The sequence below is a fragment of the Lissotriton vulgaris genome, unplaced genomic scaffold (genome assembly GCF_964263255.1).
Source record: "Lissotriton vulgaris unplaced genomic scaffold, aLisVul1.2 SCAFFOLD_2812, whole genome shotgun sequence".
Lineage (NCBI taxonomy): Eukaryota > Metazoa > Chordata > Amphibia > Caudata > Salamandridae > Lissotriton > Lissotriton vulgaris.
In genome coordinates this window covers 152,606-180,390 of record NW_028243471.1, presented here as the reverse complement: position 1 = coordinate 180,390, position 27,785 = coordinate 152,606, and the positions used below count along the sequence as shown (strand labels likewise).

The 27,785-nt window shown below is 42.1% G+C and overlaps 1 protein-coding gene across 1 annotated transcript in view; it reads left to right on the top strand.

Moving 5' to 3' along the window:
- TMPRSS3 (transmembrane serine protease 3) overlaps positions 1 to 27,785 on the top strand; it is a 265,492-nt gene that overhangs the window by 109,298 nt on the left and 128,409 nt on the right. Inside the window, exons 5-6 of the mRNA XM_086948584.1 lie at positions 7,084 to 7,207; positions 17,596 to 17,724. Of these exons, the coding sequence (XP_086804710.1) occupies positions 7,084 to 7,207; positions 17,596 to 17,724 (253 nt within the window). The remainder of the gene's footprint in view (positions 1 to 7,083; positions 7,208 to 17,595; positions 17,725 to 27,785) is intronic.

Sequence of the window (27,785 nt, the reverse complement as noted above, 5' to 3'; positions counted from 1 at the left end):
CATCTTGCAACATATCTACTCCGTTTGCTCTAAGCCCCCAATCTCCCTTCTTAACAACTCGTTGGCTCAGGGGGTGGTAATTCCAGCACTTAAAACTGCCACCATTGTGCCCATCCTTAAGAAGCCTGGCGCGGACCCCTCTGCTCCAGCCAACTATCGCCCCATCTCTCTCCTGCCCTACCTGGGCAAGGTGCTGGAGCGACACGTAACATCAGTCCTCAGTGCCCATGTGGAAGTTAATGGGGGCCTAGCGTCCCGCCAGGCAGGTTTTCGGCCCAGGCACTCTACTGAGTCCGTCGTGGTGTCGGTCCTTAATAACCTCAGGGAGGGCATGGACCAAAACAACCACCAGGCTCTGGTGCTCCTCGATCTCTCCGCCGCATTCGACACGGTGGATCACTCCATCTTACTTTCCCGTGTCGGAGCGGCGGGGATCGAGGGCTCAGCCCTGGTCTGGCTATCGCCCTTCCTGAGGGACCGCACCCAGGCGGTCCGGTTAGGGGACTTTTCGGCCACCCAACTCAAAGTCACATGTGGTGTCCCCCAGGGTTCTTCTCTTTCCCCCCTTCTGTTTAATCTCTACATCTATCCTCTTATCTTTGCACTTCAGCAACTGGAGGTCACTGTTTATAATTATGCAGATGACCTCCAGCTCATCTTTAATCTGTCCTCTTCTCCCCACTCTATCTCTAACTTTCAGTCTATTATGATTTTCATCAGGGACTGGATGAACCACAACCATCTGAAGTTGAACCCTGATAAAACAGAATTGGTCCTTACGGGTGGTCCCTCCAGTCCCTGGAATTCTTCTTTTTGGCCCTCTGCTTTAGGATCCCCTCCCACACCTTCTCCCTCAGTTAAGACTCTGGGCATCAAACTTAACAATCACCTTAACCTTCACTCACAAATTAGTTCTGTTGTTTCTTCCTGCTTTCTCGTTCTTCGAACTATTCGCTCTGTTTCTCGTTTCTTCTCTCCCCCTGCACTCAAGTTAATCATGTCCGCTCTGGTTATTTCCCGGCTGGATTACGCTAACGCCCTCTATAACGGCATCCCAGCGTATAGTCTGCGGAAGCTCCAGCTGGTTCAAAACCAGGCGGCCAGATTGGTGTATGGCCTTTCCCGTTCCCACCACTCTACTCCCCTCCTGAGGGCACTACATTGGCTACCTGTCAGGGAGCGATCCCTCTTTAAAACAGGCTGCATGGTCTTTCAGGCGCGCCAGGGCACTGCCCCTGCCTTCATTTCCTCTCTGTTAAAAGACTACACCCCTGTTCGTGAGCTCCGCTCATCTACACAATCTCTCCTTCAGGTTCCCCGGTACAGACGTAAGAAATGGAGCGGAGCCAACTTCTCAGTTCTAGCACCATCCTTTTGGAACTCCCTCCCCGACCACTTACGCCTGGCCACGCAATACTCCATCTTTCGAAAAGATCTCTAGACATTTCTGTTCACTCAGGCTTTCTCTTAATGTATACTGATCCCCCCTCTCCAGCCTTCGTTCCTACTGCTAAATTTGCCTCCACAGCTCCAAGAAACCGCACGGTGAACGTCGCGCTATATAAATATTTTAAATTCAAATTCAAATTCATTCCTGTGCAATTAGGATGTGACCGCAAAGGTTGCGGTCACATCCTCTATTTTTAACATTGCGGCGGGTGGAGCTTCAAGCTGCACCCGCAGCAATGTTAAAAACGCACGCATTGCATTTGTATGTAGACAGTGGCAGGCACCGCGCGGTGCCTGCCGCTTACTGCATACAAATGCAGGGGGGTACCATAAGTAACCCCCATGTGCACCCCCCAACCCGCCTTCACCTAGGGGGCCTGCAACGGGCCCCCGCAGTGAAGTTTCACATGCTTTTCCACGGCGGAAAAGCCGCCGCGGAAAAGCATGTTTCCATGCACATCCTAATCTGGCTGACGGTGTCTGAGAGACACCGTCACCATTTTAGTCATTTTCCGCCGCGGTTGTAAGCCAACCGCGGAGGAAAAGCTGCGGACGGAAACCAGGACCCACCAGCCATCCTAATGTGGCGGTGGGTCTTGGTGGGTCCACAGAGGATTTTCCGCATCCTCCAGGCCGGCGGTGGCTTCCGCCGGCCCGGAGGATGCGGAAAATCCTCCATCCTAATGAGGCCCAAAGAATTTGTTTATAGAGTGGGCAAAAAGTATGTATTTCCATAAATTCCTTATATATACCTAAAGAATTGGGCGGGGTAAACTTCCCAAATTTTCAAAATATCACACTGCATTTGTCTTGAAGCAAGTATTACCTCATATGAATGTTGATAACTCTTCATCTACTACTATATGGTGCAAATTGGAAGACTCTCTGATGTCACCATTCCCATTCCATTCTTTAGTATATTTTTCAAAATCTCCTAGCTCTTTCTCCTCTACTTCTATTAAATATTCTATCCTATTATCTAACCCGGTTTCTTACAGGACCTATGATGCCGCTGCAAGAATTTATGGCATCTTTCGTTTGGCATAACAAACTCAAACTATTCAATGATACCGATACCTTCCTTCCAGCTACTTTCAGTCAAGTATATGGGGCCAGTGTGAGGGACACGAGGGAGAGAGTCTGAGATCCTGACAGGGCTATTGCTGCCTTTACCTTAGGCGAGTACAACCCAAGAAAGACCATAAAACTCGAAGCTGATATACCCAAGAAAGACACTACACAGACTGTGTATTTGTGTGCACATCTGTGCCTGTGCATGAGTGGGCATGCGTGCGAGTGTGTGTGTGCATGGTGTGTGTAACTTCATTTACAATGTAAAGCTCTAGGAGAAATGCTTTTTGCCTTTTCACTCTTTTCCATTTTCATTGGGTGTGGATTATTACAAGGGCTCTAGCATCCTACTTTATGAAGGAGTAAAAGGCGAAGCACGTTTTATATATGCATCAAGGAGCCACTTGAGATTTACTTATATATTGTGACTGGCAAGCTCTAATAAATATTATTGGCATCACATTTCCGAGGTCTTTCATGTTCATTTTCTCACAAGGCGACGTCCCGTCTCCATTTAGAGTGGCAAGCAGTGTCCTCAAAAGTGGACCCACCGCTGGTCCCACCATCTGAAACATCCTTCATCGACAGTAAGGTTGGTCCTTCCTACAGCATTGCAATTCACGTCCTTTCTGTTTGGAACAATGGCAGTCACAAACATTTTTTAGATATCCCAACTCCTATGGGGGAGAAAATATCCACAACACAGGGGACATTTGGTATATAGGTTCTGAACATGGGCCTCCCACAAATCACACGTGGGACGGTTTTGCCACGCCAGCCTAGGAAGGCAAACTAGATATTACAAAGTTTTTACCCTCGAAGCAGCTGGGTCGATACATGTGGGAGCTATTTTGGCAGAAAAATGTTTGCCACAAGGAGGACATCTTTGCTTTCGGTGGTCTGACTTCCGTCTGTGTGACCAAGGTGCTGACTCCACCAAAATATTGTATTAACGGCAAGCTGGCCAAATTTAAATTTATGCCATGGGTCTTATAGTTGAGTAAAGCTGAGTCGAGGTGAAAGATACTAACAGTGGAGAAGAGAGAACTATCATTTATAGCCAGAGCCTCAGCAATTACGTTTCAGAGTAGGACCAAATTATGTGGCAGTGTTGACTGGATTATGCAAATTATGCACGAAATGCAGCACAATCTGAGATAGTATTACTTCATTAGTGTGTTATTTTAACTCATGTTAACACTGTATGGTTAATGGTTTCACCTCATTAGCACCAGTTGAACCCAAACACATCAATATGCAACTGAAAGGTGACTAGGCAATTTTCGTGAAGGGCCTTCTTGTGTGTGCTACAAAAAGCTTTGCTACATTTTTAGTAACTTTTGATCCGTTTGAACTAGAAACATAATATTTTTTGTTAAAATATGAAGATTATGCAGAAGATGATGGATCATGTTGCAAATATGACAAATTTATAATTATGCCAAAAACGCAGCTCCAGCTGAATCGCGTTCTTCCAGTGGCCCTGTGTATAGCCTGATCCAATCATGTGACATTCATTGGTTGAAAGTTATATGTGGTAACAGGGAAAGTTAAGAAGCATAGGTAAGACCAATAAGTGTTGCCTTATGAACCTACTGGCTGTGCTATTGCTCTTTCTAGATGCAACACAGCATTGGACAAATGAAAAAAAAAAGAAAAGACAGTGCAATATCTCAACTGACGTGCATTCAGGATAAATGGGTAAAATAATAAAATGAAATAGTGCAAATTGCTTTTTTAAGCCAGAAGGGCAGAAGTTTGCTCCCTGCCCCCCAAAAAGTTAAAATATATTTAAAAAAGGCTGCATGAGTGGGAGTGGGCAATGGAGGAGCAAGTGCAGAGTGAGCATAGGGTGGAACCAATAGGGACTGGATGTGTGTATAGAATAAAGGAAAAGCAGCACATGAGGGGTAGAGCAACAGGAGGTGAGAGAGAAGCGCACAAGAGAGAGAATGAGCAACACATGATGGAGAGAACAACATAGAGCACAGATGGAAGAAATGTGTTGGGGGACGAGGCACACAAGAGAGAAAGATGGAAAACACATGCTCTCTTATAGACTGCTTGACCAAAAAGAAAAAAAAGCAGTTCCCGATAAGCGGGCAGTGGAAGGATATGTCACCCAATTAATAGGATGGTAAAGATGGTAAGCTCGAGGGGAGGCATAAACGCAAGAAAAGGAGTGCAAGCCCTCAAATAACAAGCAAACAAATGAGAGTGACAATAAAGTCAACCACTGGTAAGTAATGGGTGGGCTGTGAGCCCACTGTGGGTTCCTGATAAGCTCACAATAGGTATTTTGCAACCAGACACACTGACTTTAAAAGGTAGAAAGAGATAAAATGCTTGATGTCTTCAGTACCCTATCACTACCTCTTAAACCTTGTTTAACCAGTTGTGCAATCTATAAACAAGGTGCAAGGTCCATACCAAAACACTACCGGATGATAGCCCCCGTAGACATCGAGGCTAAATATTACCCTGGGCTAGTCCTAAACGACCTAGCCACTTGGGCTTCAGAGAACCATATAATCCCACCAACGGAAACACTGTTCCCGAAGGGAAAAGGCACAATAACAAACATTATGGCGCTGACCTTGCTCATGGACGAGGCTAAGCAGGGAAAATATTTCTCTGCTTCCTAGACTTCACAGCTGCATTTGACCATGTCGACCCAACAAAACTCTGACAAAAACTGGATGGCTGGGGAACACCACCCCCTCTCCTAAACCAACTCAAGAACCTACACACTAACACATGGGTCAGGATAAAGATAGGCACTGGTTCTCATATATCGAAAGAAATACCTACCTCAAAAGGGCTAAAACAAAGGTGCGTCCTAGTCCCACTGCTTTTTAAAATTTTATTAGCGGATCTCCCGGGGGAGCTGAACAGATGTGCAGCCCATGCACCAAAACTAGGGAACATGACACTGTCAAACTTGTTATATGCTGATGACCTAGTTTTGATAAGTCGAACCCCTATTGGACTTCAGCATCTCTTGAACGTGACTCACAGTTTTTCAATACAAAATGAAATAAAAATAAACTTTAATAAAACAAAAGCTATGGTCATACACTACCAGAAGAAGAAACACCTCAATTGGTTCCTTGACTGTCACCGCTTAGATCAAGCAGCAAACTACAAATACCTGGGGATAACACTAGACCAGAACAACACATTTAAACCACAAATGAAATCTCTGCGTAAAAAGGGGGTAATGACCTACCTAGCCTTAAAACCAGTTGCTTCCGGACCTGACGCTTAACCCACTGCTAAGGGTCCTGCGAACTAAACTTCAGCCTACAATAACCTACGGAAGCGAACGGATGAAAGTAAAAGACGCAACTATTCTCGATAACAGAATATCCAACTCTTACCAAGCGATCTTCCAACTTCCTAGAAATGTTTCCCCAGCTCAAATACGGTTGAAATTTAGGCTTCAAAACCAGTCAATGGAAAAACGGGGAGCATATGTGAAATGCTGGCATAAAATGTAAAGCGATGAAGAAGGAAAGAACTGTCTACCCCCCCAACAATCTCCAGCAAGAGAATATCTGCAGTAGTCCATCAAACTTTTAGGCTTAACAGACTTGTGGCACATCTCAATGAATCATTTGACTTTTAAACAAGCTGTAACAAAGGTGGCTCGATTATTGTTTGTCATAGAGGACAAAAATTCACTAGCCAAACGAGCTCACGGCTGGTTAGTACTGAATATATACAAAGCACTTAAACCCCAATCCTACTTGACAACAGGAATACAAATCTCCACCAAGGAATAATTCCTAAAACTTTCGTTGGGGGTTGGGTCCTTCAATCAATTCTTACCTCCTTGGGTGAAAAGTAGAGGAGCCAGCTCTGCCGTTTATGTGGCTGTGGAATCGAGGATGTTATCCACTTTATATGTATCTGTAACAGCCTAAGAGATATAAGGATAACCTTGCTAAAACCAACGTTCAGACAGCATGGAGTTAGGTCGTGCCGGCAAGCAGTAATGATGTATTTTATCCAGAGATAACACAGCTAAACTGCTGGGTAAGTAAATTTCTTGATATAACCACAAAAAGATTGAAAAACTTGAATCAGAACAGCCACTGTTTGGAATAACATCAATAGATTTAAAAGAGGAGGGAGCAGTAGTTATTAATAACTTGAGTCCTTTTTTTTAATGACTTTTTACTCTTATTTATTTATTATTGTAAAAATGTTGGGTCCTTTTAATAGTGTTTTTTTATTGCATAAGAGCTAGATATTTTATTTAAAATGTATTAATGTATGCAATGATTTTAATTAATCAAGCATAATAAGATTTACTTACTTACAGTTGCCCTCTTGCTTCCATTTGCAACCTCTTGAGATGAACCAAAAGGTTATGTAAGAGTTACAGACGAAAGCTTGAGAAGCCAAGAAACCAAGAAGGATTAGCCTATTAAGAACTCAAAAATGTGCTTCTTAGCTAATATCGGACTCCTATTTCAATACCTGCGATGTTTTGAGCATGCAATATTGTGAGCAGTGGTTAAGTGTAAATGACTGGCTGCACTTTATTTCCTCTTTCAGTTCGGTTGAGTGGAAGCAATGCGGTGCTCCAGCTTTTCACTTCCGGTTCCTGGAGGACCGTCTGTTCAGATGACTGGAAAACCCTGTACGGAAACTTGACATGTAAGCAGTTAGGGTATGCAAGGTAATGCAACAGGGACGTTTACATTTGTGTACAGTTTCCTATGAGATATTGTGTGCTGTTTCTAGTGATGTATTGTTGAGAGCTCTGTATTTTATTTAAACAAATCACGTACTGCAGAGGGGGAACATCCTTTACAACGCAACTTTTACCACGCAGAGCCTTTACGACGCAACTATTACAACGCATGCCATTACAACGCATTGCGCTGGGGGGCGCTCTAGGATAGGGAATAGATTTAATTTACTATCCAACACCTTCCCTACTATCCACGGGGACTAGAGTTGGAATAGTAAATTAAACTATTCACTATCCAGCACCCCTCAACACTATGCGTTGTAAAAGCATGCGTTGTAAAACTTGCGATGTAAAGGCATGCGTGGTAAAAACATGCGTTGTAATGTCATACATCCACTGCAGAGCCACAGTGCCAATTTTGGATACATAAGGCATATTTATCAAAGTTTTGCTTCACCCTTTCACCAAGCAAGGTAGCGCAAGGTAGCGCAAGGGTGACACAAAACCTAGAATAATTTTCACCAAGCCATGCATGGCCACCTTGCAAAGACACATTATGTGGTATAATGCAGCACATGTTTTGATAGTATTACTTCGTAAATTTGGGATTTTTACACATGTTGATATTGTCTAGGCAATGATTTCACCTCATTACTACCCAAATTCAGCAATATGTAACTGAAATGTAACCAGTTCACCTCTACACAGGTCTTTCCAGTGCACGCAAATACATATAGCCTCGTTTTTAGTAACTTTTGATACATTTGAGCTAGAATTTTTTTTCATTTATATCTGCAGATTTATGGAGCAGATGATGGATTATGTGGCAAATGCGGTAAATCCAGAATTATGCAAAAAAAGTTGAAGCCACATAATTGCATAATTGCAGTGTTCATGAGTAAGACCACAATACTTTTTTCTTCAGTTTTACAAACTGTAGTTCTGAACTAGGCCTAACCTTCCCTCTTTCAGTCCCCTAACTCTTCCCAAAGTATGCCTGCGGGTGGTGGTTATGAATGTTTGTAACAGAGGCTGAAAACTGGTCATGTAATGGATGACAATCTAGTCATGATTTTAAAGTTTAAAGTTGTGGGGTTCCCTTTTCCAGTATTACTTCTGGGAAAAACAAAGATGCAACCAGTTGATTCTTATGCTAAGCCTGTAATATGTGCTGTACAAGACATGGTGGTGAAGAATATAGGCTAAAGATATGTCCGACTCTAGGCTGACTGATGTATGCTTGATTTGTCCCTGTTTTCAATATACAAAACCTGAATAAATAGCAACCAGAAAAAGAAAAGCCACAAACTGCACCTCCTCCAGACTCTATAAAATCACACCGTCTAGGCACGTATTCTGTCCACATGAGGTTGGTAGGTCCTTGAAGACTTCAAGATTCCTGCTCTTCAAAGCAGCCAAGTGTCATGAGCTACCTTTGATATGCAGCTTTAACAGAAGAACGGTGCAAGGCAGAAAAGCTTTTCTTTGTGAAGGGTTTTTGTGGGATTTGACCTTCTCTCCTAGGAGGGGAAGGGAACTGAAGACAGCTGTAATCAATTTATGAGCCACTGGTAGTTCAGATGCAAACATGCTGCCCCAGGGAGAGTAGAAAGATTGTTGGGGCTTTAAGTGTGGAGTTGTGGCCTAATGCCAGGAGGGGCCAGCACCATCCCCATCCCTATTCTTTTAAAATTTTTAAATCTATCTCTGGCAACCAGTGGGCTTTGTGACCCCCAGAGAGAGAAGATTGGGGATAACCCCTCAATCTGCTCTCTGAAAGGGAAAGAAATACAGTTGGGGCTTTAGATGTAGTGGTACAGTCTAATATCTGATCACCCCATCTACAGTCCCATTTAAAACAAATCTATTCCCTGGCATCCACTTGTTTTTCTGCCTATACAAAATTCAGGATCCTCGACAAAAAAGAAGGCCAGGTTGACCACTTAGCTTACATCCTCCTCGTTTGAGAGAAACCTGGTACCTAGAAGGCTGCCCTGAGGACCAAAAGGCTGCCAGAGTGACTAGGATGAACTTCTCAGCATTTGCACAAAAATGGGACTTACTAGTTTTGTTCACCTGCAGATGGCTGGGATAAGATGCTAAGGCCTGCCATGGGAAGTCGCACCCAAGGAATGCAAGAAAAATATGTTTTTCGGATTCTCTGAGGAGCCCTACCTAGCTACAACTTCAAGCTTTCCCCACTGGACTGGGGCGAAGTGGCAAAAGCATCCTGTAGTGACAATAATTGCAAACACGAAGTTGGAATATTTTCTATTTAAATTTATTACAACAAGCCTGCGGAGAGGTAAGAAGAAGACTGCGCAGAGTCTGGAACTCTTCAGGGGTTTGGGTGACGTAGTATAAGAACCATATGAGCATTCTAAGTGATGCGTAGGGGTTGACCAATGGGGAGGGAACAAGGAAGAGAAAGCCTAGAACTACAACACATCCCAAAGGCAAAGTGAACCAGGCAGCTATGAAATCTAGGCTTGTTCCACTTGGAGCTGAAGTCAAAACTAACAAGTTCAGCGGGAGCTTGACCACAATGTACCTGACTTCGAGACACACTTTCCGGCTTTGGCCTTGGACTTGCCCACACTGGAAGATTTTGACTTCTAAAAAAACAGGATGAGTTAGAAGATTAAAACTTTGGGGCCAATTACGATCCTGGTGATCAGGGAACTGCTGTCACTTTCTGGTGGTATGCCTGTCTTCAGTCCTGGCAGTCCGACCACCGGTGTACGATGCAGGCGGGGAGACCGCAGCCAAGATTGCTCCTCCTGTAGCAGCGTTGGGAGAGGCGGTCAATGGAGATGGTTCGTATTCCTGCACCGCCATCTTGGCAATGGGCCATATAACTGACTCTAGGGCGATTGTGCCCTTGTGAAATGTAGCTGGTTCCCATGTACTGGGCTCCGATGGCATCGTGTTGGTGTGCGCAGTGTTAACACCATTGACGCTTATGGTTTTCCCCCCCTGTGCTGAAAATCTGTAATTCCTACTAATCATGACGAGCTCAGCTCGGCATGAGTGTACGAGAGGTGTACCTCATGACGAGCTGAGCTCGTCATGAGCGTCGAAGGTGACTTTCAAAACATGATGCAATATAATTGTGTGCCCGAATGGCTAGCTACACCACCGTGGGAACTGCATTGACTCCGGGCGCTCTCCCAGAGCCGAATCATGCTGTCACTAGGACACCACCTCCCACACATCACCAGCCCCTCGGTGAACTCGTGATACAGTGGGTAGGATGCCACCGGCTCGATGGCATTTCATGAGCCGCTCTAGCAAGCTGGAGGTGAAATCACCGAAGTCGTAATCGGGCCCTTAGACCAGACTGACCCGCTTGGTGTATCCAACCTCCGATGCATTGTGATCCGCCTGCAATTGCACCTATATCCATAACTGGAAACTTATTTTTCTCAATGATGAGTTGTTATTTTAGATATCTTTTGGTTTACCACTTTACAAAATTCATACCTCCAGTTCTCCTTATCCAACCTTAATGGTTTTGGTGTCTTTTTGGTTAATAATGTGCTTTCTTTTTCTTTAGGCTAGGCTGGACTACGGGAACTCCCTATATATAGGTTTACCCCAGCGGTTGCTGGATAAACTACAGGGGGTCATGAATGATGCAGCCAGGTTGATCTATAAGAAACCCAGGACTGCCCATTCTTCCCCCCTGATGCAGGAGCTACATTGGCTCCTGATTCGTCAGAGGGTTGTCTTCAAAGGACTGTGCATCGTACACAAGGCGCTGTATGGTAAAGCACCAAGATATTTGAAATCCCGCCTATTCCCTTACATACCGGGCAGGACCTTGCGCTCGTCGGACGCTACCCTTTTGTTCCAATCCCGTTTCAAATTGACCACGGTGGGGGGACGTGCTTTCTCCAACACACTCCCAGCCTTGTGGAACAAATTGGCCCCAGAACTTAGGAAGGAAAGCAATTTATTATCCTTCAGGAAAAAATTAAAAACTGTACTTTTTAAGCAAGCATGGAGCAGACCCTAGGCGCACGAGTGGGATCAAGTGAATGCCGTACCTCACTATGTAATCTGGACAAACAGCGCTTAGAGACCCCGGCGGTTATAACGCGCTATATAAGTTAAATAAATAAATAAATAAATACATTTTGGTCTGGAAAAGGTATTGTGCTGGTTTCTTGACTTTAAAATTGATTGCACTGCTTGATATTCACACGTACGTCTCTGGGGATTAACTGCTGCTTGTGTCTCAGCTGCCAGAAGTTTATTAGAGATTCTATAAGAAATGTGATTTAGTCTAACCAGATTATGTTTATTAAATTGCAAAGGGTTTCTCTTTCCCAATTATTAACCCATATTAAGTACTAACTCAATCTCCTTAGAGGAGACTTCCAGTACCTTACTTTCCTTTAAGGAGGGCTGGCAGGTATTGCATTTGTGCTCAGAATTGGTAACTCAAACATGCGTTATCCAGGGTTTCACCACCAATGAAAGAGTTGTGCAGGTGGTAAAAAAAACAGTATTCTCAGAACGGACGAATGCCCTAAGATGTGCCTTTGCTTTCCTCATTCTCCATATGTGCTACACTGGCTGCCTGTGGAAAAGCAGGACATGATGAAGACACTGTTTGTAGCTCCTTAGTATGTATGGAAAACTTTAAGAAATACAGGCCCTGAAGACCCCAATGATTTTTTACATCCAGTGTTCTTTGAACCACCACTCAAAATCAGTGGTTAGGCATCCATGATGCACGCTTCAATTTTTTGGAACAGCATTACTGTAGGAACTCAGGACCCGATTCACAGAACTAACTTAAGACAAAATACTAAACTTACTACAAAGTTGGTATCCACAGAAGGCACTTACTCATGAATGAGTAAGTGCCTTCTGTGAATATCAAAATGAGTAAGTGCCTTCTGTGAATACCAAAATGAGTGAGGGCCTTCTGTGAATACCAAAATGAGTAAGTGCCTTCTGTGAATACCAAAATTGTAGTAAGTTTAGGATTTTTTCTTAAATTAGTTCTGTGAATCGGGCCCCTAGAGAGTTAGAGATCATGTTCTATAACGTTGAAAGCCATGCAAGCCATAGGGGAACTCTAATTCCCTCACTTTCATCTCAAGCAAATTAATGAGAAGAAAGCATATGTTTGATGAATCAGTGTTTCAAAAAAAGTATATGTAATTATATAACATTAAAGTAGAAGACACAGCATAAAAGCACCCAAAACATCTAGAGACCTGAAAAGGTAAGAGGCGGAGGTGTGCACGACAGAATGAAAAGGGAAGAGAAAGGGGACTGCTGCAGAACTATGAGGAACAGAAGAGTCCTATAAAACTGAGTGAGAAAGAGTCGTACAGACCTGAGACGCGATGATAGGGGGTGGCGTGCTAGACAATATACAAATATTGGTGCCATTTCTATCGGCAGCACTTATGTCATCATTTGATCTCCTCTGTTGTGCTGCTTGGAGGGAACAGGGTGGGGCCGACCGCAGAGGCTCCTACATTGAGACTCCATTCCGGGAGGCATTTATGCGCACCTCAAAGACTGCTCCCTTTTTATGCTGCAGCCACTTCAGGGCCAGCCAAATATTGGAGACCTGGTAAAAAGGCCAGAAGACTACATCTTGAAGAAAGATGTCTATTTAAATGGGTCCAGGAGATTTATAATGTTTTCAAGACCATTCTTAAACATCTTCCAGAAAGCTATTGAACCAGGCTTGGATTGGGATTAGAATTTGGCCTGGGCATGCTAATAAAAAGTGGCCCACATTTGCATATTGCCTCTCCATAAAACACTGCTTTGGTGAAATTTTATTAAAAAGGTGGTGGTGCGGGGGGGGGGGGAGCGGGGCAGTAAAAAATTGCACTGATTACTTTACACTGGTGAAGCACACCTGAAAACAAGTGAAGCCACATTTGCTCAGGCCCCCGCTCAATATGCATACATTAATGGGCCGGCCCAGCGAGAGAAAGGGAGTGACACCTCTGCCCGTTGACAAAAGGGAGGTAATGGACACTCATCTGTCGCCAGAAAGGCCACTCAGGCCCCCACTCGGCAGAGCTGTACAAATTGGCCCCCAGGCTGCTCAAAAAAAGCAGCCCACAGCTGGAGCCCGGATACCGGCCCCTCGGGCTTTGTCCGAGAGCCCGCGTTACCATTCTGATGCTGTATTGAAAGTTATGGAACCTTCTTTTAGTTTCCAGTCCAATATGGGAGAAATTCCTGTTGACAACTTCCTGTTTCCTGTTTCAGATCTATATACGGAGCTTTAGAACGGCTTCTCCTTGCATTGCAATGCAGTCATTTTCCTTGTTCCAGAATTCCAATGTTCTGCTGGGAATCCTGTTCTTCAGTACTCTGTTTCCTAAGTGCATCCCGAACTACATTCCGACCACCAATAGTGATTACCTTCTTCCAAGTTACGTCTGCCTACTCTTAGGATTGTATTTTTGCACTGCGACTTTTTGCCCCTTTAGATATTCCTTCTCACAAGCGCAGTGCCTCCTCCATGTTCCATACTTTGTGGAACAAAGGTGGCTCCAGGAGTGCATTGCCCATAACATGGATGTCATTTAGGGGTTGCCAAGGAGCCCAGCTGCGACCCTTGGCTTGCCCCTTGCGACCCCTGACTTCAGAGGCGGCAACATCAGTGCCAAGAACACAGGGGCAGCTCCGCATTCCATATCTTCTGCTCATTTTGCATTATACTAGTAGTGAATAATACTATATTATTCACTAATATTGTAATAAAAAATGGAGCAACCTTAGCTGGAGCAGGACCTTTGGTATCAGCTATGGTAAGTAAAAATGGTTTTAAACATATGTTGTGTGCATACTTGTGAGTGAGGGTGTGTTTATGTGAGAGAGAGCATGTGTATGTGTGAACATGTGTTTTTTTGTGTAACCGTGTGTGTGAGTGAAAGTGAGTGAGTATAAGTCAGTGACAAGCAGTGAGCGAGATTGTGTGAGACTGAGGCCAAGATTTACTATTCTGTGATGGAAGGCATCAAAGATGCTGTGCTGCCTTGCGTCAAGGGAAAGATAAAAAGTGCACCACATCTGGTAAGATATGGTGCACCGTTTCTCTTCCTGGTGCACGTTTGGCAGCCACGTACCAACGTACAGACCAACGGGCCATAGTGCAAGGGTGTGTGCGTTCTCTGAAGCATAGGTTTTGTACTGGAAGGGGTCCCTTCTTTTATATAAACTTTGCTTTAAGGCTTTTCCCACTTTGTATCTGTGCTGTACAATGTAGCATGTGTGCAAAGTGGGTAAACGAGGAGAAATTAAAACATTTCTCCCCATTATGCCTGCTGCGAGGAGTCATACTATTTTACTGCACATTCCTCTCTACCAATGTTTATAGATAGGGATTTGTGTCAAAACCGGTACACAGACAAAATATCGAGTTTTAAATTTCGATATACAATTATATCGAAGTTTAACCCGTTTAGCGCGTCGAACATTCCGCCCCAGTGCGGACGTTCGATCGCGCTAACGGGATTCGGACGTCCAACGGTCGTGCGCAGCACCAGCGAGGTAGTGCACGCGACGACCGTTGGACGTTCGCAGCACGGAAAGGGTTAAATATCGAAGGGACATAATATAGAAGGTAAGTAATATCAACACTCTTAATATCGATATTAGTAATATCGAAGTTTTAAATATCGATGTCAGGAATATCGAAGTAAATAATTTCGATGTTACTAATATCGATTTTTAAATACATTTTGTGTATATTATTTTGTATTTATTATGTTTAATAATTTATTTTTAATGTAATTTAATTAAATGTTGTCTTTTAGTACTGTAGCGGGTTGTGGGTTTATAGGGGAATAGGGTGGGAAGTAATTTAATTATGTTAAATTAATTATTAATTAGTAGGAATTATTAATTAATTGATTGAGAACTATTTTTAATTAATTTTAATTGATTAATTGATAAATATGTTCTGTAGCAGGTTATGGGTTTATAGGGGAATAGGGTGGGAAGTAATTTAATTATGTTAAATTAATTAATAATTAGTAGGAATAATTAATTAATTCATTGAGAATTATTTTTAAATAATTTCAATTAACTGATTAATTGATAAATATGTTCTGTAGCGGGTTATGCGTTTATAGGGGAATAGGGTGGGAAGTAATTTAAACATGTTAAATTAATTAATAATTAGTAGGAATTATTAATTAAATAATTGAGAATTATTTTTAATTAATTTTAATTAATTGATTAATTGATAAATATGTTCTGTAGTGGGTTATGGGTTTATAGGGGAATAGGGTGGGAAGTAATTTAATTATGTAGAATTAATTATTAATTAGTAGGAAGCATATATTAATTGTTATTAATTGGTAAATACTTATAATTAATTGGTAATTATTTTTAAATAATTCTTTAATTGATAAATGTGTTCTGTTGCGGGTTGTGTGTTTATAGGGGAATATGGTGGGAACTAATTTTAATGTAATTAAGTAATAATGAATTATTTTTTATAAGTATGTTATTTCAATCCCTACGCTATCCAACACTTTCTCTACTGTTGCACTCTCTGGAGTGGGAATAGTAATTTTTACCCCTACGCTATCCAACACTTTCCCTACTGTTGCACTCTCTGGAGTTGGAATAGTAATTGTTACCCCTACGCTATCCAACACTTTCCCTACTGTTGCACTCTCTGGAGTTGGAATAGTAATTGTTACCCCTACGCTATCCAACACTTTCCCTACTGTTGCACTCTCTGGAGTTGGAATAGTAATTGTTACCCCTACGCTATCCAACACTTTCCCTACTGTTGCACTCTCTGGAGTGGGAATAGTAATTGTTACCCCTACGCTATCCAACACTTTTCCTACTGTTGCACTCTCTGGAGTGGGAATAGTAATTTTTACCCCTACGCTATCTAACACTTTCCCTACTGTTGCACTCTCTGGAGTTGGAATAGTATTTGTTACCCCTACACTATCCAACACTTTCCCTACTGTTGCACTCTCTGGAGTTGGAATAGTAATTGTTACCCCTACGCTATCCAACACTTTCCCTACTGTTGCATTCTCTGGAGTTGGAATAGTAATTTTTAATCCTACGCTATCCAACACTTTCCCTACTGTTGCACTCTCTGGAGTTGGAATAGTAATTGTTACCCCTACGCTATCCAACACTTTCCCTACAGTTGCACTCTCTGGAGTGGGAATAGTAATTGTTACCGCTACGCTATCCAACACTTTCCCTACTGTCGCACTCTCTGGAGTGGGAATAGTAATATTTACTCATACGCTATCTAAAATGTATTTAGCTTTTTTATTAGTATTATGTTGTTATTAATTGTAATTTATGTGATTATTTTATGTTTATAAATGTATTAGTAATTTATTATATTTTTATTTGTTTATAAGTTATGAAAATAATTGATTTAGAGTTATTATTAATGAAAATATATTATGTATTATATATTTATTAATATTAATTTGTATTATATTATGTATTAATTTTAAATATTATAGTACATTTTTAAATATGTTTATTACATTTATAAGTATTATTATGTTAATATTAGATTTTTATTTAATAAATAAAAAACGATATTTTACAAAAAACGATATTTTTGTCATTCTATATCTTTTTTTCGATATATTTGTACTTACCTTGTTAGGGATAGGATTCCTATATTTTTGATTTCGATATTTTTGTTCCGATATTTTTGTATATCGATATTTGTGTTATCGATATTTTGTCAGACATTCGTCAAAACCAATGGGTGGTTGAATGGGAACGCCCTTGCTCCACTCATGGAATGCCCACTTGACGCAAAATAACACAAATTAGAGTATAGCGCAACTTTGTGTTACTTTTGGATACCATGAAATTCAAATCAGGATTTTCATTGGATAGCAAATCCAAAGTTTGTGCCACAAAAATGATGCAAACACTGTGCAGAGAATTAGTAAATATGGACCTTAGTGCCAGTAAGTCTGGAAAGTGTAAATGCAAGTAAGTGAGTCAGAATCAACAATAATGAGTAAAAAAGGGGTGTAAGAGAGTGAGTGGAAAACTAAGGTCATGTGACATGCTTTCCTAGGAAAACATCAGGGTCAGGGGGTCATATGATGCCACCTCCTGTGATGTCATTAAGGTGATTGTTCGTGATGAGGGACTGGACAAAAAAAACAGTTTTCTCCCTGTACCGGATGGTCCCTTTAACAATAGGCATCCGTTTTGAAACTGATTGTAAACTCTTCACAAAATATGTATTTGTCAAGAATTATTAATGCTTCTCCCATCAGAATGAGCTACTGTTGTGTTCATAAATGTACGTTTTCAACCATGTGCAATATATGTCCCTAAAACCTCATTTTAATACCTGTGGTTTTGGTTCACAGCTACGTGAGTTCTACTGGCGTCACTGTGGGCGCCATTGAAGAACAGTTTCAAAGACATTTTGTGTCTATAGCTAAAGCATCACCAGCTGTCGGCCACATGATGTCGCTGCAGCATGCGGCATATATAAGGTACGGTTTTGTGTTCATTTGCTGAATATTAAAGTGACGGGCTCCTGTGGAATCTTGCAGTATCAACAAGACAGTATTTATCACTACTAAAGCACTAAAACTATACACCTCTAAGTAGCTTTCTTGTTCCCCAGTAAGAGCGGACATCTCAGAAATAGGGGTCTCCTGAAGATGAAAATACCCACTTTCAAGAACAAATTTGTTCTGAAACAATCCTCCACTGGAAATGCACCTGACGTCTGGAATATACTACCTGCAGAGACCAAATATGGCCCCTCGTTTGACATCTTCATCAAGACCCCAAAATACCTTTGTCTGAGACATGAAAACTGTTGATTTACTGTTAAATTACTCTGACACAACCTGCTGTTTCTCCTTTAAGATCCGTTTTTATGTTGTTCAATGTCATGTATCTCCTAACATATGTTAAGAGGTGCCTTGATGTCACAAGGCATCTCAAAACCCAAGCATACATCTTCAAACAGAGAAACCTTCTGGAATGCCTCTTTATTGTTAGTGGTGCAACACTGGGTAAGGAGAATTGATTTTTTCTCTACACTGAACCCCTCTAACAATTGCTACTTTATTGTTTAGTGCACTGACTCCCAGTGCTTCATTTGTAAAAAAAAGTGCCAGGGCTCTCGTCAGGAAGCTACTGCAGCTTGCACCACACATTGGCCCTGCCATGCTGCATATGATACGGACAACACAACTACTAACCATCACACTCCTACAAATGTGACAATTTAGACTATTTCAGGCCCTCACAGCTCTAAGAATGTCTAGGGTGGCAGGTAATAGTCATTATTAATGGATAATAAATTCAATATGAACTGCTGTTGTGGTGATCTCTAAACTAGCCAGACATCACCACCTAGTGGCAGACTGTCACAAGTCCCGGTGTTGACAATTAAGTGCCAGTGCCGAGCACCAGAAACCACCAGCTCAAATTAAGCACTGCTGCCTCCCCGGTTATGGTCCTATGCCATGCAATACAAACACCAAAATAGATAAATAAATATAAATACAACTCCCTACTTATTGGAACGTGCTGACCCTTTAACCCCTTCCAAGCGGCGCGAATTCTGCAGCGGTGCGGGGTTTTAATTAGGGAGCATAACCCCTTGCATGCTCAGGATGGCCCCCGGCCCTCGGCCATCCTTAACACACGTCCAGCATGACGTAGGACGGCCAGGGGCTGTCCTGAGCACACAAGGGGTTAAGGAGGAATTGTCACAGAGCAGAGGACCTCTGTCTGGAATTCCTTATATAGAAAAAGCAATCTAGTAGAGCTTTTGGGGTCCTGCATTACCAAAATCCCAACATCTACACAATTCAATTGATGAGGCACGAGTAAGATACTCAGGGGCATATTTATCTAAAAGTAACGCAATGCAGTGAGTCGCCTTGCTGGGCTGCATTATAGGGAAAGGGGAAAGAATGTCCTGTATTTATCACAATAAGCGCATTCCATCCTCTTTCCAGCACTGGCACACAATAGGCTGCCTAGCGCCAACATAAGTACCCTTGCATCATAGTGCAAGCTGTGTTGCATTCAGGGGCACCTTCCTGCACAAAACAATCCTTTAAGGCATTTTCCTCTTTCTATGGGCCCGATTCACAGAACTAACTTAAGACAAAATCCTAAACTTACTACTTTTGGTATTCACAGAAGTTTTGATTTTGTCTTAAGTTTGTCTTAAGACAGACTTAAGACAGATTTAAGACAAAATCCTAACTTAAGTCTGTCTTAAGTCTGTTTTAAGACAAACTTAAGAAAAAATCCTAACTTCTGTGAATACCAAAAGTAGTACGTTTAGGATTTTGTCTTAAGTTAGCTCTGTGAATCGGGCCCTATGTGTCCTGCATTCTGCAGCACACATAGACAGAGGAAGTAACAAGGAGAATTAAAGCTATTTCTCCTGCACCGGAAAGATGTAGCATTTTGGCCGATTCCCAGGTCTACCAGTAATTAATTGGTGTTGCATGGGAATACCAACGCAATTCCCATGGAACGCCTCCCTGCGTTTTGCACTGTGTTTCGTTACTCTGGATTGATCAAGCCATTCAGGTGCCACACAAAGTGGCCTTATATAAATCACATTTTGGGGTGGAGTCCCACATGCACCACATTGTGTGGTGTAAATGGGGCTCAACTCCAACATAACTATGGCCCTAAGTATATTCCTCTAGCCAGTCACATTCAGTCTCAGGGTTTTCACTCACAAATCCATATGCACACTCAAATTCAACTGAGGTGCGATCACCTTTCTGCCATAAATTAGTTGTGCCATCTTGAGATCCTTTTAGTTTTCCAGCTGAGATTATCTGTTACATAAGTCCTTTAATACCAGTCAAAGGAGTGTTGGATTAATATTAATATTTAAAAGTTTCAACATGTCCCCAATCTACCCTAAACTGATTGTAAAAGGCTATCAGCACCCACCATACATTCAATTCATCATATAAGTTGCACAGTAAAACACAGTTGTTATATATGGCACAGACTCCTTTTCAATTTTCCATCAGGATTTCCTTTATTTATGTCTTCTTGTTTTTTTTGTAAAATTCCCTGTAGCCAACGCATTTTGTCCCTTAACTGAGACTTTTTCAGGGCTTCTACAATACAAACAATAATAAAAACACAATTTTAAAATCATTTTCAACACACTATGCCATCATGATCATTAAAATACATTATCCTCATTTAAAGGACATCATGTAACTTCACATTATAGTCCATATGTAGACATTGGGCGATATTATGTTCGCTGTGCATAAACATCAATACAATTCCAAGAAGTTTTACTATAGTCCTATTACCTGACTAACAATCCTAATAATCAGCCTAAAATATATATATATTTTTTATTGATTTTTTTTTTGCCTAACATCTTTTTTTTGATTTCCGTAATTTTTTTATTGCAAAAAAATATATTTACATGGAGCATAACATATACATGGGAGGAAGAAAAAAAGAGAAAGAGGGGGAAAGAAAGGAGAAAAGAAAGAAACGCCCGGTGTGGTTTGTCCAATACGTGAAAGTAAATAAACGTATATGTATATATGTAGTCACTGAAAAAAACACACAATTAAAAGTTGGTTATGGTTCAGGAAACACGACCCTGAAATAGCTCTGAAATTCTCAGGTTATGACTGAGAAAAGTGCGAGCAGGCTGAGGTATGGGGCATGTTGTGCGTTGCATGCGATATCGGGTTGAGTCAGGGCATTTTTGGGTTTGTGGTCAGTGAGTTTCTAGAACGTTCTTTCTGAAGATCAGTATTCACCTTCCAGGCACCCAGTGTGTGCTGTGCATGAGATTTTTTCTCAATGTTCCTGATTACTGGCTTGAAGTTATGCTTCCTTTCACCAAGCAGCAAGGAATCTGGTAAACCAAAGAACACAGAACCTGCCCCAGAAACACTTCACCTGCTGCACCCCTCTACTTGGCTGTGGCACCCCTCCACTGCCAAGATCTTGACCTAGCCTCGGTCCATCTTATGCCAGCGCTGAGCTGAGGTGATGACACACTATAATAAAAGAGAAGGATCACTTGTCTTGTATAACATTGGGTATGCGGGAGTGGTTCTATCAAGTCCCAATAAAAAGCCCTCATGCACGTGTTGGTTGATGGTAAAGTTGAGCGGTATTTCTTTGTTCTCCGCTTTCTCTCACACGTGTCTGCATAATCATAGGGTTTAGTGGCTATGCCACCTCCACCAGGAGGTGATACCCTTTGTTAAAACAGTAGTGACCAGTAATGGTGCTCGTGATACAGTGAGGTGTGTTAAAAGTCTCTAGGTTCCAGACACAGTTTTTTACTCATTCCGGTTTCAAAGAGGCAATAAAATCAGTATAGGTGACTTAGAGTTATTATGACTCATTCACACTAGAATAGTGAAGTAGGTCAACATGTTTCAGCCCTCAGTTGCCAGAAGGTAGGGTGGGCTTTCTTCAGGACCAGGGGGTGAGGTGTAAAAGGTGAAATGTACTCCTAAGTATTACTTAGTGTAACTATCTAGAGGAACCTCATTTAACTGTAGTTCCTAAAGGTCCTATGGTACCTGCGAAAAATAAAAAAAATTGTTTCAGAGACTTAACAAAGGGAAGGGTTTTTTTGGGTTTACACAAGACGTATGAATTGTTATTTATTATACCAAGAACACATAATGCTCAATGGTATAGCAACTAATAAGTGACTATCCTTCTGATCTAACTCCCTATATCATGGACAAGGTCAACTCTCTCATGTGAGGCAAACATCGTTCAATATTAGTATTTCTCCTTACTTGCTTTCTTTAATTGAGAAGTTGGTGTTTTCTCAGTCATGATAAGCTTTTGGCACTTATTCTTCCATATAATTCAGGTTTCTCTAGCTATATTTCATGCAGTTCTATCGTTAAAAACAGACTAATGAAGGCGTATTTCATGTACCTTCAGAAGTAAAATTCATGCACTCGTGTTCGTTAAGTCTCATGCTTTCAAAACATAACACTCATGCTTAGGAAGGCGTATTTCATGTACCTTCAGCGGCGTTTCCCATGCACACATTAAGATTTATGTTTGTCCAATGGATTCGTAGGACTCTAGATTTGGAAGGCGTATTTCATGTACCTTCTAGGAGTAGTGCTCAAAGACTCATTGTAGTTAGGTTCGTGCTTACAAACCACAACATACATATTCGGGACAGCTTTCGTCATGCATTCATTAGGGTTTTAATTTTGTTCATTCAGACCGTGAGGCTCGAAATTAAGAAGGCGTATTTCATGTACCTTCGGGGGCTATTCTCATGCACACAGTAAGATTAGGCCAAAATCGGATGCGTGTAAATACATTCAACGTACCTTTTAACGGTTTCGTTAAAACCTCATCGGGATCCGCGTGGGTCAGCGGTGCCTGCTATAACAGGTTAAATTTCAGATAAATTATCACAGTTTTAATACGTTACGGTTTTGTCGAGGTTGTGTCTCCTGCTATCTGCGGTCACTCCGTCATTCGACTGGTTCTGACTCTGCCACTGCGGTCCCGGAAACAGTGCGACTTCCGGGTTCATGTGTTTAAGTAAGGAGTGCGAGGTAGACAGACCATCATTTATTCGTAGGCTTTTTTCACATTATCACATGCCCACGCAAAAAACTCTACATCGGCATGACATGTAGAAAAGTTAAGCAACGCCTATGTGAACACCGAAGCATTATCAAATGTAAGAAAATCACGACTAAAATGTCTACTCATTACTTGGAAGCAGGACATACTATCAATGACCTTGAATGGGTTGTTCTGGAAACCTTGACCCACAGAGACCATAATGCAGAAAAAATCCTTTTTGAGAAGGAACAAAGATGGGTGTGTAGACTAGGCACTGACCGAGAGGGACTCAATGATAACAACCCGTGGGGAAGTATCTATAAATAATGACTAGATGATGAACCACCGAGCCAACGATCTGAAAAGTAGGTTACTCTCAGCAGTCATCCTTAATTTCAACAGAAGAGCCAAAACTGAAGACAAATCATAGAACTACCTGTTGCTGCAATACCAGGGTGTTAATAAGTCCATCCACGTAAATTAGGCGAAAATAAAGACCAAATATCTAATTAGAAACATAACCCTTTCGATGCTGATGACGAGCTCAGCTCGTCATGATGCACGGTTGAGCTGTGCTGATGACGAGCTGAGCTCGTCATGACACCAGCAAAATGGCAATTTCCAGCACAGGACGGGAAAACTGCCAGCAGCCAAGGTGTTAATAAGTTTCGAATTGAAAAGAATACCGCAATGTGTTCGAATTATTTAAAAACGATCCATCGAGATATATCTCTTAATTTTAAAATACCACTTACAGCAAAGATTGGCATTAAACCGATAATTAGAAAAAAGACTACGAATAAATGATGGTCTGTCTACATCGCCATCCTTACTTAAACACATGAACCCGGAAGTCGCACTGTTTTCGGGACCGCAGTGGCAGAGTCAGAACCAGTCGAATGACGGAGTGACCGCAGGTAGCAGGAGACACAACCTCGACAAAACCGTAACGTATTAAAACTGTGATAATTTATCTGAAATTTAACCTGTTATCATAGCAGGCACCGCTGACCCACGCGGATCCCGATGAGGTTTTAACGAAACCGTTAAAAGGTACGTTGAATGTATTTACACGAATCCGATTTTGGCCTAATCTTACTGTGTGCATGAGAATAGTCCCTGAAGGTACATGAAATACGCCTTCTTAATTTCGAGCCTCACGGTCTGAATGAACAAAATTAAAACCCTAATGAATGCAAGACGAAATATGTCCCGAATATGTATGTTGTGGTTTGTAAGCACGAAACCTAACTACAATGAGTCCTTGAGCACTACTCCTAGAAGGTACATGAAATACGCCTTCAAAATCTAGAGTCCTACGAATCCATTGGACAAACATAAATCTTAATGTGTGCATGGGAAACGCCGCTGAAGGTACATGAAATATGCCTTCCTAAGCATGAGTGTTATGTTTTGAAAGCATGAGACTTAACGAACACGAGTGGAAGAATTTTACTTCTGAAGGTACATGAAATACGCCTTCATTAGTCTGTTTTTAACGATAGAACTGCATGAAATATAGCTAGAGAAACCTGAATTATATGGAAGAATAAGTGGCAAAAGCTTATCATGACTGAGAAAACACCAACTTCTCAATTAAAGAAAGCAAGTAAGGAGAAATACTAATATTGAACGATGTTTGCCTCACATGAGAGTGTTGACCTTGTCCATGACATAGGGAGTTAGATCAGAAGTATAGTCACTCATTAGTTGCTACACCATTGAGCATTATGTGTTCTTGGTATAATAAATACCAATTCATACGTCTTGTGTAAACCAAAAAAAACCCTTCCCTTTGTTAAGTCTCTGAAATACATTTTTTTATTTTTCGCAGGTACCATAGGACCTTTAGGAACTACAATTAAATGAGGTTCCTCTAGATAGTTACACTAAGTAATACTTAGGAGTACATTTCACCTTTTACACCTCACCCCCTGGTCCTGAAGAAAGCTCACCCGACCTTCTGGCGACTGAGGGCTGAAACATGTTGACCTACTTCACTATTCTAGTGTGAATGAGTCATAATAACTATAAGTCACCTATACTGATTTTATTGCCTCTTTGAAACCGGAATGAATAAAAAACTGTGTCTGGAACCTAGAGACTTTTAACACACCTCACTGTATCACGAGCACCATTACTGGTCACTACTGTTTTAACAAAGGGTATCACCTCCTGGTGGAGGTGGCATAACCACTAAACCCTATGAATATGCAGACACGTGTGAGGGAAAGCAGAGAAGGTTACCATCAACCAACACGTGGTTGTATGACGATCCATCGCGTGCAACGTCCTCGCGGACGTTCGCATCGCGGACAAAACATCGCAATGGCACTTACATCGGCAATTTTCTCATCGCACGACATTGCGCCGCAAATGCGGCCTTGAAACAGGATCGCGTGTCACATCGGCGACATAACATCGCACGACATGACAACGCGATGTTTCACATCGGTTACAAATGTTGCCATCCAATGGGTTTGTGGGGGGTGGGGGGGGGGTATATATCGTCTTGCCCACCGTGTTTTCCGCCATTTGTGCCTGTGTCTTTCCCTGCGGACATCCTTTGAAACCTGAACCACATGCAAAATGTTCATCCTCGATCAGTTTTAATGCAAAATAAACAGTGTTGACGAGTACAGTATGCTCCTCGTGAATTCGCCTCAGGCCTGCTGTAGAGCACATTTGAATATGTTTTATTCCATCAGTTACAGTTTAAAATATATTACCGGTAAGGGAAAAAACAAGCATTGGCAAAGATGGCAGAGGGGACATCCCCAGGACCCTAGGCGATTACAGTAAAGATATGGCATGCCGAGCACAGGCCCTACACATGTACCCAAACCCCCTACAGCACCGGTTAGCAGAAAGACAAGTTAAGTGGCACTGACGTCTAAAACATGGGGTGTAGCATGAGAACGGCTCGGCACAGACATCCACCTCAAACCATATCAAAGAGCTGCAAATTGTGGCGTGAAGTAAACTAGTGCTGAGTCAATGCGCTCTGTGAATGGTTCATTAAACCATTCATCAGGAAATATGTAAGTTATGTGGCCTTTAGTTTTTCTTTGGAGCCCTGTGTTGACAGGTGCTAGGGTTGCCGGATACCATCAGTTCCCAGCCTTGTCTCTTTCATCCGCTTCCTGTCTCTTTATCCTACACCTGCAGGTTCTTTTTCAGCTCCCTCCGTCACCGTTTAGTATCTTTCTTTTCCTTCTACTTCCTCCCATTTCTTCCTTTCTTTCTCTTGCTCTGAGTTTGTTGATGAAAACCAAGTCCAGTCTCCTCTGCTCACTACGGACAATCACCTGAACATATTAAGCACATCTTTTGAAGTTTTTAATTCCACAAAACGTCAAAATTACGATCCAGGAAGTCAGAGACTTCTATAGATTGCAATATGTTTAAAATATGAATGAAGTAGTTTAAAGAGAGATCGAAAGGGCGTAATATACTGAACTCTTTCATACACACAAACTGCAAAAAAATAAACGAGTGTCACGAATGCACACAGAAAGTAAGTAACCAATAATATACACTACCAACCAACAGGACACCCCCCCCCCCCCCCCCCCATAAGGTAAGCTACCAGGCCACAGAATGCTCACTGCAGAAAACATACTTTCTCTTCTTGTTGGTATTGACGAGATACCGTCATATTTTAGTTCCCAAACATCTGTATCTTCATCCATGCATCCATCCACCCATACACCCATCCATCCATCCATTCATCCATCCATCCACCCACCATCACCCATCCATTCAACCATCCACCATAAGGCATTTGACAACCATCCTCCACCCATAATCCAATAATAAAAATGTAATGTAGCGCTGCACTTTTTAAGTTTGCCATCCAGCCCTAATCCAGTAGTTTAAAACTAATGTAGCGCTGTTTTGCGAGTTGATAGGGGGCTCGAACTGTGGTTGACAAACACCAAGGTCGGCAGAGCTATCGGTCAGGCTATGTGTTAGTTTGTAACAGTTTCCGTTTCTATACATGCTATGTTTTTGTTGTCCGTGGTTTTATGTGTTTTCGCCCCTTTTCCTTTCTTGAGTTCCAATTTTCCGTTTTGTCGGAAGCTAGACTGTTCGCAACTTGTACTCCGTGTTTTTCCATACACCCATCCCACCCACCCACATCCATCCACCCATTGCACCCACCCACATCCATCCACCCATCCCACCCACCCACATCCATCCCACCCACCCACATCCATCCATCCACCCATCCCACCCACCCACCCACTCATCCATTAATCCACCATCACCCATACACCCATCCCACCCACCCACATCCATCCACCCATTGCACCCACACACATCAATCCACCAGGACCCATCCAACCCACCCGCCCATCCATCCCCCAGCACCCACCCATCCATCCATTAATCCACCTGCACACATCCACACACCCATCAGATGTTTATTAAATATGATGCATCCACTCATCAGGTGTTTATTAAATATGATGGCTGAATAAATATGATGCATGAAATAGACGCACCCAACCACATCCATCCACCCATCCCATCCCACCCACCCACCCATCCATCCATTAATCCACCTGAACACATCCATACACACATCAGATGTTTATTAAATATGATGCATCCACTCATCAGGTGTTTATTAAATATGATGGCTGAATAAATATGATGCATGAAATAGACGCACCCAACCACATCCATCCACCCATCCCATCCCACCCACCCACCCATCCATCCATTAATCCACCTGCACACATCCATACACACATCAGATGTTTATTAAATATGATGCATCCACTCATCAGGTGTTTATTAAATATGATGGCTGAATAAATATGATGCATGAAATAGACGCACCCACCCACATCCATCCACCCATCCCATCCCCCAGCACCCACCCATCATCCATTAATCCACCTGCACACATCCATACACACATCAGATGTTTATTAAATATGATGCATCCACTCATCAGGTGTTT